We start from the raw sequence: 13,410 nt of genomic DNA on the forward strand, positions 1-13,410 counted from the left end.
TACCTCCTCCATACTAATCTGGCAGTTCAGTCATTATCTCCTCACGTCAGGCCTCCTTTGCCCTCTTTAATCGGGCATTTTGATACAGACAATTGTCCACAAAGTACTGGGGACCAGTAAAAATTATTGCTTGGACCAAAAGCTAAATCCTTCATTAATTAACCACCTTGCTCCACAGAGGCAAGCCAGACTCTCCAGATATAACAACATTTAGGCTTGACATGGACTCCAAACAAACTAAAACCTGCTTTGCTCTGCCACAGGCTCCCTGTGCAAGCCCATAAATGCTGAGATAACTCCAGCAGCTCCAAGTGCTGGGGACAGGCCTCACACCTGGGTAATTTCAGCTCGTGGTGCTTGGCAGTTTGAGGGGTGCTGGAGGCCAGGATGGAGGGTCTGCAGTTTTGGGGAAATGCAGGGTGGTTTTGAAACAAATGGCTTTGCTTCTCTGCCCTCTGTGTATTGCTTTAATCTGTTACCAGAGGTTTTTTTGGCTACAGTGCCTTATCTTAACTCAAGTGTATTTTTTTGCCTTCCAAGGTAAAAGTCTTAAAAATAAAGGCCAACATTTCCAGATGCCAATGACACCCTCTCCCATAGCCTTTTCTTTCTAAAAACTTTCTGCTTTCATCCAGCTTTTCTTCACTAGACCCAGAGACTGCATTCTGGGGCTTCTGTTGCTTTTGGAAAGCAGCATTTCCTCCAGCTACATTTAAAAGGCTCACTTTAACCTTTCCCTGAACATACTGAGAGACCCAGTCCTCACAAATAACTTCAGTGAATTTTCATTTAAATATAACCCTCCCCAAATCCTTGCCTCCAATTGCCATTCTAAACCCAAAGCTCTGCCTCAATAATTGGGCTGAATAAAAAGATAAATAAGAATGCTCAGTGGTATAAGTCACACTTACAGCTTCCCTGCAGCTTCTCAGGGCTGTATTTCCACATGGCTGACCAGATCAAACTCACTTTGTTGGCTCCCATCTCCTCTCCCCTTGTGCAACTCCCCAAAACCAGGGCTTTTAAGTCCAGCCAGCACCACAGCAAATGTGCTAGAACCTTCCCAAGTGAGAGCCAGCTCTGCTGTAATGAAGTCATTAGTGAAGAGCTAATTAGTAAGAGCAAAAGGATTGGCCCAACTCTGCCAATTGGAAGCTGCAATGGAGATATTGTTGACTTAATTAGCAGGTTTAATTGGGTGGAGGAAAAAGGCAAAAAGAAAAGTTTGTGTTTTTCAAAGGACTACATCAAAACTGTTTGGAATTTTCCTTTTTGCTTGTTTCCTTTTATTCCTGACAGGTTTGTGTGGGATTCATGCCTAGCAGTGAGAGGTGCCAGGTCCCTGTGCTCTGTGCTGGGGCGGTGACAGCCACGGGCACTGGTGTGGGACAGACACAGTCTCAGCTGAGCAAACCCAGCCTGGAGCCCACAGGCCATGTCCCCTGTCTGGGGACTCTCCTGTGCCTCCCAGCACCACCAGAGCAGGGTGAGGACAGGGCTCTGAACCCAGCACACACCAAGGGGGACCCCAGAGAGGAACCTGCCCTGCCTGCCCAGCTCACTGGGACAGGGTGCTGGAGGGTTCAAGAGTCTCACCACAGCCCTGAGCACAGCCAGAGGGGAAATCCAGAGCTGCCAGACCCTGCTGGCTTCTGATCCCACAATGTGCTCTGACCTCAGGCTCTCATTGCCCAGAGGTGCCAAGGCTGGCACTGGTGAGCTCCGGGCAGTGGAGAGAACAAACCCTTCATGGATTGGGATCTCTCCCAAAGTCACTGCAGCAGAATGGGTGAGGAGCCCAGGGAATTACACAAAAACTCTGCAGTGTGTCCCACTGATGATCCTCTAGCCTCCATGGACAATCCCTCTTCCGTAAGATTTAGAAATGAGTGGTACATGGGTTTGTGGGGGCAGAGTAGGGAAATTTCCCTCTAGGCTGGTCTTCTGGGCATTCTCTCACCTCTGCTAATACTGCAGTATTTCTTTGGAGAGCTGAGACAGCACACCAGTCATTTCCACACCTGGGAAATACCTAACTCCTGTTGAAATGCCTTAGGATGTGGCATAAAAAGTCCAATTGCCAGCAAAAAATTACAGATTTTATTAACATATTCTCCAAGGGTTATTCAAACATGCTGAATCACAGGCAGTAGTGATAACCCTTAAGTAATCTGCATTTTTGATTTAAACTCACAGCATTCTTGTTGCTTAATTTTTCTGTTGATTACATAAAAGCATTAAAATCTGTATTTTATGAGTCCTTTTCTTTCTTTATGGCAGTTTGAAGACAGGCAGCCTTCCATGTGATCTCTTCTGTTCCTCAGAGTACAAGTTGTATTCAAGGAAGAGCATTAGTAAAAATGGAGAAAAACAAATTCAATTGTGCAACACGGTGCTAGTAAGAAGGCAGATGCCAGAAGCACCCATGAATAATGCATAAAGCCCCTTCTCAAATAAGCTTCTTTATGCAGTGAGTTTTAAGGGTGATATGGGAAAATTTGCACAAAGATTTTAAATTTTCATAGTTGAAGCTTTGGCCTTTGTTTTATACCCGCTGATATTTTAAGGGCTCACAAGTATCTCTTGGAACAGGCCCTTTTTATTTCCCATGGCATCTGCAGGTGATGTAGGACTCTTCACAGGGAAAAAATGTTGTTTTCTCCTTCAGCACCACTGAAAACTTTGTCAGTCTCTTCTGGTGGTCCAACACTGCAGTGAGAAGCACAGATCACTATGGATGGGGCAAAAGGGCATTGCTGCTCCAGAGCATTCTTTTTTTGTTTGTAACATCAGCAAACTCCCATGGAAATGGAAACCTGAAGCTACTGAGCCCAATGATGCAATGAACTAACTCCTACTTTTTGCAGCAGGGAGGTATTTACCTGGCTTGCATTCTTCTCATGGATAGGGAAGGGTTGTTTGAACCCTGGAATGGCAGCTGCAGGGTAACCACCATGGGATTCAGAAAAAAGTCTCTCCCCAGTCCCTGTCTCCATGTAGAGCAAGCAGTGAAGGACCAGCTACCACTGAAAAATTATTGGTCTTTGGAAAAGGGTGATGTTTCACTGGATTCCCCTGTGGTTTGCCCACAGAATTTTTTTTTTCAAGATAAGCCAGAAGATATGAACTTATCAATTACATTTGCAGAAGGTATCATGTCCTGGTACTCAATCAAAAAGAAAAGCAGATGAAGCACTTCCTTAAGCTGTAGTCACTACACTGTAGTAACAGTTGCTTAATTTATCCATTGCTCTGTTTCTGTTCATTCCTACACAGAAACAGCATCCAGGAACCACTATTGAATTTCTGGAGTAAAGTTACCTGAAGTTTCCTCCTAATAGAACTTTGGTAATCAGCACCACAAGCCAATACTGCACCCATTACAATCAGTGGCCAATATACCTTCCTGTCTCTAAGAAAAATTACACTGGAACTTTTAATAGGAAATTACAAAATGGATTACCTTTTTACTATAAACTTCTTTGTCTGTTTACCTGGAAGCAAAATAATATTAATGTTACAACAGTAAAATGAAATCTATAATTCCAATGTAACTGTCAAAAGAGCTCAGAAGCAATGACAGCAGGTTGCAAAATTTCTGTGGGCTAATCATAAAGAAAGGATCCCATCCTGATTTCAGTTACACCATTATCTTTTGGAAGCATTTCCAGGAAAATTATGGAGCCACTTAAGCATAAAGAGAGAGCCAATATAAAGAGCCAGCCCTGCAAGAAGTGAGGGAACAGGTTCTTTGCACAGGCTGCCTCCTGTGCAAATCAACTCTTCTCCCTGGCCCCCTGATGCTGCACAGTCCTGGAGTAAGGACAGCAACTCCCACAAAATGAACACAGCACTGGCACCAGGACCATGGCAGAGCTCCCAGAACAGCCAGGGACTCAGGAGGACATGTGCATCAGGCCAGCATTGGAATCATTGATCTTCAGGATACTCACGTTTCCAAATCAAAGACACCATCAGTATGAAAAGGATGGACCCCGCCAGGACACAGGCAATGAGAATGGCAGAGCTGGGAAACTGGAAGGGAGAAGAGAGAGACTGAAAAGGCTTTGGGAGCACGTTTCCTTCAGAGCTATTTGCACAGGAGGGGCTGCACTGGTGCTCAGAGCACTGGGCTGCAGTTTGCAATGCTGTTCTGAGCTTGCCTGTACAAGGTGCTGGGAAGAGACATCGAGTAGATCATGATAAACAATTAATTACACTTTCAGTATCTAATAAACCTTATTCTGAAATACTGAAACCAGATTCAGCCTATTCAACATGAACTTCTCAATAAGGTGCCCAAAGTAGAGGTAGGAGGTCAGTCACCCCCATTCTCCTCTCAGGGACAGGGGAGGTGTAACACCCTCCTTCCTAACTTGCCTTTTACCTCATGAATGTAACCTCCCCTCTCTCACAGGGATGCCAAGGGATCAGTTTTTTTGAGGTGTCCTAATCAGATGGAATGCTCAGGCTTTGGCTCTAGCCACTGAAAAGAGGAACAGGTGACTCCTGAGCTTCTAAATAACAGTTCAAGCCACTGTTTGCAGAAGCTCTCTCTGTAGTAGGAATACACTGAAGATCTCTTGCATGTCCTGCTGTCCTGATTTCTACTCAAACACTCTTGAAACTTACAGGAAGTTTTACCTTATCTCCTCTATCTTCATATTTCCCAGCACTGCCATCTGAATTTGCTGAAACCTCTGAAAATGAAAGAGATTGAAATTATTACTGGCACAGCCATCTGAAAGAGTGAGGGCTGCAGTGGCTGTCACTGCTTCAGTCGAGGAGTAATGAACTCTCAGGGAATGAGAAGGGCAAAAGCACCTGGCAACCTGAAGAGAAGGATCAGTTTCCATCACAAATGGTGGCGGAGGAAGCTGTGAGAAACCCCAGCCTTCATCAAGAAGGAGGAAAACCCAGGGACACCTTCCACATCCCAGGTTGCTCCAAGTCCCATCCAGCCTGGCCTTGGACACCTCCAGGGATGGGGCAGCCACAGCTTCTTTGGGCAAGCTCTGCCAGGGCCTGCCCACCCTCTCAGGGAAGAATTTCTCCTAATATCCAATTTAAACCTACCCTCAGTCAGTTTGAAGCCATTCCCCCTTCTCCTGACACTACATATTCTTGTAAATATTGTCTCTCCAAGATATAATCCTCCCATTGCTATTTTTCTTTTTTTTTTTAACTTTTCAGAGTATGTTATCTCATTAATAACCAAATCTGCCCCAAATATCTCCATTCTGGCCAGCCCCCTGTGAGAGCTCTGTTGATGTGTCTCCACATCCCCTGTGCTTGTATTTTATCAAAAACATGGACAGAGCCTGGGTAGCTCATGCCAGTGTGAGTAGAAATTTGCACAGGAGTAGAAAAGAGATTATGACTAATAAGAACTCCAGCTAAATAAAATACAGGTGATAAAACCCTAAGAAATACTAAAAATCCTGGGGATGTGTGAACACTGCGTTTTGTCATATGCCTGTTTAATGACACTCCACTCTCTCAGATCTCTGCACTTCAGAACTACCCCAAATCCACAAGAAATGCAGATGTAAGAGTGACAATGCAGGTCCAACAAGTCAAAGTTAAATTTTATGGCAACATGTGCAGCCTGGTTGATGGGCCCAACTATTGCTGCTCACTTTGATACTCAAAAGAGCAAAGATATTTTTGGGGTGTGAAGTATGGCTGGTGCTGGCAGGGTTGTAGCTGGGGGAAAGCAAGTGAAGAGAGAAGAGACATTAAATCAGAGCCATTAGATCAGAAATTGCTTGAGGAGCCATCCACCCCAGGCAACCCAACTTATCTGCCAAAAATTGCTCTTGGAGATGGAGGGCTCTTAACCCTGGGTTTCTCTCCAGCTGTTCTAACATAACACAATGCTCAGCAACAAATCAGCCTTCCCTTGCCTTACAGCAAGCTGAGCTGGGTGCATTTAGTGCATTATTTCACAGAATGAACGAAACAGAGCCAAGAACTGGGCTTGGCTTATGGCTCTCACCAGACACCAGCAAATGGTGCTGCAGCATTTTCACACCTTGTGACAGTCCAACACAAGGTTTTGCACGGGTGGGAGTGACTCACACCAACACGGCACATCTGCCTCTGTTGCTGCTGTTGTGGTGGCTCTTTCCAGCTCACTGCCACAACTCAAGCTGCCCCAAGAATCCCAGAGCTCAGACCCTTTGTAAAACTATATTTACAATGACAAAGTACAGGCATTATCCATCACCCCAGAAGGGAGATAAGTGAGACTGGAGTGAGAAACCCTCACAAATGCTCGAGATCAGTTTAGTCTCTTCTGTGAGCCCTCTCCAGGGGCATTAAGGAACACTCTTTCTGTTATAAGTCTTCAGGTCTATCAAAAGAAGACCTGCAAAAATCAAATTACTGTGGGTTAAAAAATTAAGAGAGTCATGGCTCTTACTGGAACTGAGTCCAAATACAATATATCATCCTTGAATTTTAGCATTAAATTCTCTGTTGAGAGCACAACACTTGGAAAAGATTTAAAATGGAAATCTCAATGGACTCATAGTGATGACAAATCAGATATCTGAGAATTCAGCACGTTGAAAAGTTTGGTTTTTGACTTCTCTCAGACCCGAAATACCTGACAGTCATGAGCTATTCAAAGCCAACCTCTTTTGGAGGAATAAAAGCATGTTTTTCTCGGCTGTTGTTACATTGTGATTTCAAGCAATTGCTGTGTGGACCCTGGATACTGCCAGATGCAATGAATAATCATTTTGTTTATGCCAATTTTTAAAATTTCTCCAAGAAAGCAACTTCTGATCTTTTAATGTTCTCTACTCACCCCTGACTGACATCTCTTCCATCAGGACAGAGGTGGCGGTTTCCTCTGCAATTGGAAGTGTACCTGGGAATTCAGTAGGCACTGAAACAAAGTAAAAAGTAATGCTGATAAAGATCACTAATTAGAGGGTCTCCACATGGCATTCAAATCTGTACAGACATCAATCTGTGGAAATGAAGTCAGTAATGTGGATGAAGTAACAACCCACTAATGGTTGGATAACAGATCACTCTGATCACTGAGAACAGCAGCAGCCTTCATATGAGATGAGAATGTAAATACTCAATTTTTGAATCGTCACTATTTCTCAAGCAGAACATACTCCAAACTAAACTTTCCACCAGGCAATTTCAATTGTCTTTCCCAAATCAAGAAAAAGAATTAGTGCACAGTTCAGTGAATCTCAATAACTCCACTTCAGGTGCTGGGCTTCACATTTATTTCTGTTGTACTTCATGAGGCTCCTGCCACATTATTTCTCCATGTTAAAGCTCCTCTGCAGGAAGCCTGACCCTCTGTTGCCTTTGCTGTTCACCCCAATTTTGCATCATCTACAACATCTGACCTGCCTTTGCCTAAACCCCCTGAAACACACCCTTAGGCATCTCAGAGAGACCTTCCCAGATACAAATATAAGTATTGAAGAGTCTCTAGGATGCCAGCCAGGCTAACACAGACCATCTCTGCTCCACAGAAAAAGGGAAGGATTGGTGCTGGTTACCCTCTGTGCTTCCAGGGAGCGTGGAGCAGAACATGTCATCTTCAGTTGTCACATCAGCTGCTTGGGAAGTGGTTGGAAAATCTGGGAGAGCACTCGTTCCCACCATAATCTCAGGAAAAATATCATTTTCTGTCCCAGCAGTTGTTGGAGGAGCAGAGGTCTCCCCTGTAGTTACTGCTGGAGACTCAGGGGCTGTGGTTGCTGGTGGAAGGGTGCTGGTTGTCAGCAGGACTGTAGTCTCTGGTGTTGGCTGGAGATCAGATGTTGCTTGAGGAGCAGAAGTTGTTCCTGTAAAATGTGTGGAGAAAACAGGAGTTTCTGTTGTGGTGGTGGTGGTGATGGTTGCGGTGGTGGTGGTTGTGGTTGTGGTCACTGGAGGGGCTGCATGGATAAAACACAGCCAAGGAAAAAGCCAGGTCAGAGCATTCACAACCAACCCTGAGGGAAGCCAATGCAGAAATTAATAAAAATTATCTGGCTGCTAAAATACTGAAAATGAAGGTGGATAGTTACTATTTTAATTAGCTGAAAGCATGACCAGTCCGAGAAATTCACAGATTTATAGATTTGCTTTTCTTTTTATAGTCTCAAACACTCCCTCCTTAACCATCTTGTAGAAATGGAAGGGCCAGAACCTGGTGTGATAGAACTTCAAAGCTTGAAAAATTTGTTATTTTACTTCTCAATGTCCTCATAAAAATGCAATTAATAAAACAACTCTGTTTTTCAGCTACAGTCTTCTTGCTAATTTTTGCAACTGGTTCTTTTTTCATGGCCTGTTGCCCTCAACCTCAGGGGCAGACAAGGAACTGCAGCATTTTACAACCCTCACTCCTGTTGTATTGTTTAAAAAAGACAAACAAATGTGCTGTGAACATCAATTGCACTCTGTAAAAGCCAGAAAAAAATTGGTTTTCTGCTTTGTGGAGGGTGGGTATCATCTCTTTTATTTTTCTGTGCAAGACTTTGCTTTATCCTGCAGTTCAAAAAAACAATAGGAAGGGGAAGAAGCCCTTCAAGACTCTGAGACAGAATTTCCAAATATGTGGATGTTGAGGACCCACCCTTAAGGGGAAGGAAGCACCCTTAAGGGTGGGCCATCCTCATGTGTCTCCTTACAACATGAATGAAACTAAAGTCTTCAGTGTTGGGTTGAACCTCCAATGAAAAACTGAATTTCATTGCAAGAGCTCTTTAAATTATAAATCCCTTTTTAATTCCATCATCTTTTAAAAAGTCAAGCCAAGCTATACAACGAGAAATGAAATATTCATTTGAAAGGCAAAAATAAAGGGTAAAATTTAGGGAGTTGTTTTAGTTAAACTGCACATTGACTGTGACTCAAAAAAAAGACTGGATGTGGCACTTGGTGCCATGGTTTAGTTGAGGTGTCAGGGAACGGCCTGGACTTGATGATCTTGAGGGTCTCTTCCAACCTAGTGATTCCGTGTGACTTCTGTGACTCTGTGATCTCCCTTGAAATAATGATTCCTTGTGACTTCTGTGACTCTGTGATCTCCCTTGAAAAATATGCAATTTGGGAACAACACCTTTGGCCAAAACAAACCAAAAAAGCGCAGACAGACCCCAATTTTCACCACCCAGGGGCGGGCTGTCCCTGCTGGCCGTGCCGCCAGGGCCCCCAGACCCACCTCTGGCCACCTCCAGGCGGATGTTGCGTTTGATGTCGTTGAAGAGGCCGGGGATCTCCACGCGGCAGCAGTACACGCCCGCGTCCTCCGCCCTGGCTGCCCCAATCGTCAGCGACACGTCTCCAAAGGAAATGTACCCGTGTAGGCTGTACCTCTGGGACGCTCTGAACGCCACCTTGGTGCCACTGGTGTGCAGGATTTTGTTGGTGCACTTCGAATTCGGGCAGGGGCCCCTGCCCCAGCACATGTCGGAGATGTCCTTGCGCCGCGCCACGCGGTAGGAGCAGGGCAGGGTCACAGGCTGTCCCTCTGTCCCTCTGACAACGGGCTCGGACACCGTGTGTGCTGTCAGGGAGAAGGAGCAGAGGGGAGTGCTGTCAGCCTCTGAGGGTGGCCTACACAACACAGCGAGTGAGCAACGTGTGAACAAACACTCCTGCCTGCAGGCCACAGCTGCTGATCCCCAAGGCTTCTCCTGCAGCTTGTGCACCCAGGCACCACAGGCCAGGAGCTCTCAGGCTTTGCTTTGCTTTGCTTCTTGCTCTGGTCCTGGTCAGCTGCTCAAAAAACACGTCAGACGTGTTGAGCAAAGCTAGGGTCTATCCCTGGCAGCCCAAGCACACACTGGGCCTCTGCAAATGGAGTTTGAGAACTCTGCTCCCATCCCATCTCCTCTCCTAGGAGGATGTTTGAAAGCTGTTCAGAACCCTGTTGTGAAAGACATCTGGTTTTCTCAGCCCACCATCACCTCCTTCAAAAAGGAAATGCTGTCACAGTTGCCTTTCACTGACAGTCTCAAAAGCAGAGTCCAAAATACCTATTCATGTGTGAAATTAGGGCCTAATTAAACTGGCACAGCAGTGGGATCTGTCTGTAGGAACCTGTTCTCAGAAAGTGCACTGAGCAAGCCCTGCCAACCAATCCCACTTACTTGTGGAACTCTCTCTACAGAGAAACTTTAGTTGTTGGGGTTATACTGATTTTAAAAAGAGCACATACACACTTTCTTTGTCCTCTTACTCTTGGTGACCAGCTTAGGTTCATGTTTAGAGCCAATACTCACCTTGGCATCTGGTCTTAATATTTGCAATATTTGCAATTATTCCCTCTTAACTGTTTATGATGCTCCTAGATTGCCTTAAACTAGAGATTTCTTCTTCACAAAAGGCACTACACAAAAAAATTCCCAGACAGGAACAAATCTTTCCTGGTTTACATTCACCTGGTCTATGTCAGTCTTCCTACCTTTCTTCTGCCCCCATGTTATCATTTACACACTGTGGAGCAGGAACTGGGGGACCTGGGGGAGCAACCAGACCTGTCCTCCAGCCCTGCAGATCTGGTGTCTCATGGCCAGCTTGCTCACCCCAAAGAGGACTTGCTGCTGCTGCTGCTATTATCACCAGCTTCGGCCCTGGTTTGCCAAACATTTCTATTTTGCCAGCTGTTTGAATGCCTTTCCTTTTTGGCATGACTCCCAGGTAGCAAACAGATGCTTCCAACTGTGTCCATGTCTCTTTTGTTTTCTCTTTAGTGGACTATTCCCTAGGTGAGGCTTTAGTCTGTGGCAGGCTGCCTCATGACTTGTTATTGGGATGACATTTCAGATCTGTTATTGCTTATCCCACTGGCAAGAGAAGCCAACCCATTCAGGTTTCCACAGCTCCAAATGCTGAAAGAATAGAGGCAGACAAAACAACAGGCAATATGGCATGAAGGGCAGGAGCTTCTGCAGAGAAATGAAGGCAGGAGATGCCAGAAACTGAATTCCTGAATACAGGATAAGGCTTTGCGAGATGGTGGCTTTGGCCCCTGGAAAGGGAAGGTTCATTTGCCTTGAAGCAGCAAAACAGAGAAAACAGCTTCTCTCTATGGAGACAGAACCAGACATGCAGTTGACCTTGAAAGTATTTCTGTGAGAGCAAGGGGTTAGTCGTGAGCAGGTTAACACATTCTTTCAAGAAGGTCCATCAAAGATATGTGCAAAACCAGCTTAAATTGTTGTTAGAATTCAGGTCACTGCTTCTTGAGGAGAAATGGACTCGTCTTCTGCTATTTCAGCCCATTTCTGCACAGCACAAAAGCAGCCTCATTAAGCAATCCTTTAACAAATGAAAATTTGCCTGGTCTTCTCTTTGAAATAAGCAGAGGCCTGAACTTAGTAAATAAATAACTAAGTAAAAAATTTGAAAGACGAGGAAAGACAGGAGGCTTCAGAGTGTCTTCAGTGCAGTTTCCCTCTAGTATTCTTGTTAGAAAGTTACAGGTTTTGCAGTTTCAAATCCTCTTTCAGTTTCTGTGAAGCTAATGTTGCCAACATCTGCCTGCACTGCAGGCTGCTGAGGAGAGCTCAGGATAAGGATTAATAAGGATTAAATAACTTACTTCTCAGGTGTAGCCTCTTCTACAGACTCATTTTCCAAAGGAAATAGTAAATAGGAGGGAATGAACATGTCTTTGAAATTAGGAGCTTCCTGAGACCCTGCTCTTCCTGGGAAGGGAATCCTGCCCCTCTCCATGGCCCTGACCTTCCAGGCATCCAGGTTTGATCCAAGGCTCTGCCTGGCTGTTCCCACAAAGTCTGTGAGGTCAGTCTTAAGTCCTTCATCAGTGAGAGAGAAATGGACTGCAGATGTTTCATATCTCATCCAAAATAGACAGGGGTATTCATAATTGGTCAGACCATACAAGTATACTCATATTTGTGTACAGTCTCCCTCAAACCCACCCTCAGGGGCACCTGGCACTAAGCAGCAATTCCAATAGTTGCTCTTGTAGTTGTCTTCTCTCCCACAAACTGGTCATTGAATGGACAAAAACATTCATCCTCCAGCCAGGACAGATGTTTGATTAGATTTTTTTCCCTTGATCTATTCCTGGAATAATTTTCCTACTTTGCAGGAGATATTTAGAATCTTTGACCTATCAATCATTTTTATATTTTTTTTCCTTACTGAAGCTTCTTTACTGATGAGATTGCAGAGAGTATGACTGATAAACAGAAAAGAAGCATTTAACTGGCTATGGAACCTCAAGACAACTCATTCTCAGCATGGAGCTGAGTTAAAGAGCAGATAACAAAAAGCCATTCTCATTCTTCAGGAGCTCTGCAAGGGAAGAGAGAACAAGGGAACTAACACAGAGGAAACTGCACACATTTTTAAAAGTGAAAAAACCACAAACCTCAAGCAGTATTAACTCATAAATAAGAAAATTTTTGAAGTTCGATATACAATTATGATATTTTTCACTGTTATGTTTTCACAAAACAAGTGTTGCTGGTTTTCATTTGAAAACAATGTTAGTTTCCTGAGCAAACACACAAAAAGCAGGTGAAGACTCACCTATAAAGATCTGTATCATCATCCAGTGAAACAGCACAAAATGGGACATTCTGGCTGACAGAGACACCAGGGCAGCGAGTGGAAGCAGAGGAAACCAGATCTTATCCTTTCCTGAGCCTGAGTGAGTCCCACTGAAATCTCATTTCTCCATTTCCAGATTTTACACGCAGCAAGTGTTTCTTTTCTACGCTTCCGGATAGGAACTGGCCAAAGAGGGGATCTCCTGCTGTGCTCAGGGCTCTGCAGCCCCACTTGGGGCACTCTGGGCACTTCTGGGCCACACAATTTAAGGACATTCAGGTACTGCAGTGACAGAACCAGAGGACACAGTCTCAGGCTGTATTAAGGGCAATACAGTTGGATATTAGTAAAATGTTTTTTATGTAAAGAGTGATAAAGTTCTGGAATGGCTGCCTGGGGAGGTGGTGCAGTCACCATCCCTGGGTGTGTTTAACAAAGCCTGGATGTGGCACGGGGTGCCAGGGTTTAGTTGAGGTGTTGGGGCTGGGCTGGACTCGATGACCTTTAAGGTCTCTTCCAACCCAGTGATTCTGTGAGTTCTGTCAATGTGCTCAGATGAGGCCAACTGAGCAGGGGCTGGAATGAACACAGAATGAATTCTGTGATTCTGTGAATGTGCTCAGACAAGGCCAGCTAGCAGGGGCTGGAATGAACGTGCTGTGAGGAGCAGCTGAGGACTCCAGGACTGGAGAAAAGGCGGCTGAGAGGAGCTCAGAGCTCTCTGCAGCCTCCTGAGGAGGGGACATGGACAGGGAAATGCTGATCTCTCTGGTAGCTACTGACAGGACACATGGGGATGATTCTGAGCTCACCAGGGGGGTTTGAAGAGGACATTGGGAAGTATTTAGTGACAGGGCA

The 13,410-nt window shown here is 44.9% G+C and overlaps 1 protein-coding gene across 2 annotated transcripts; it reads right to left on the minus strand.

The window, feature by feature from the left end:
- Nucleotides 1-2,077: 2,077 nt before the first annotated feature.
- On the minus strand, nucleotides 2,078-12,693 carry LOC120498739 (T-cell immunoglobulin and mucin domain-containing protein 4-like). Of its 2 annotated transcripts, none has more exons than XM_039701798.1 (8): nucleotides 12,532-12,693; nucleotides 9,188-9,532; nucleotides 7,536-7,823; nucleotides 6,815-6,895; nucleotides 4,633-4,700; nucleotides 3,954-4,035; nucleotides 3,464-3,494; nucleotides 2,078-2,709 (listed from the first exon to the last, which is right to left on the minus strand). In XM_039701798.1, exons 1-8 carry the CDS (start codon nucleotides 12,578-12,580, stop codon nucleotides 2,637-2,639), a joined length of 1,017 nt encoding a protein of 338 aa, XP_039557732.1. In that variant the 5' UTR covers nucleotides 12,581-12,693; the 3' UTR covers nucleotides 2,078-2,636. The 2 variants fall into 2 exon arrangements, with proteins under 2 accessions (XP_039557732.1, XP_039557731.1); XM_039701797.1 differs by having other exon boundaries at nucleotides 7,536-7,916.
- Nucleotides 12,694-13,410: the final 717 nt, after the last annotated feature.

The sequence above is a fragment of the Passer montanus genome, unplaced genomic scaffold (assembly GCF_014805655.1).
Source record: "Passer montanus isolate IOZ18808 unplaced genomic scaffold, ASM1480565v1 scaffold15, whole genome shotgun sequence".
In the NCBI taxonomy this organism is placed as follows: Eukaryota; Metazoa; Chordata; class Aves; order Passeriformes; family Passeridae; genus Passer; species Passer montanus.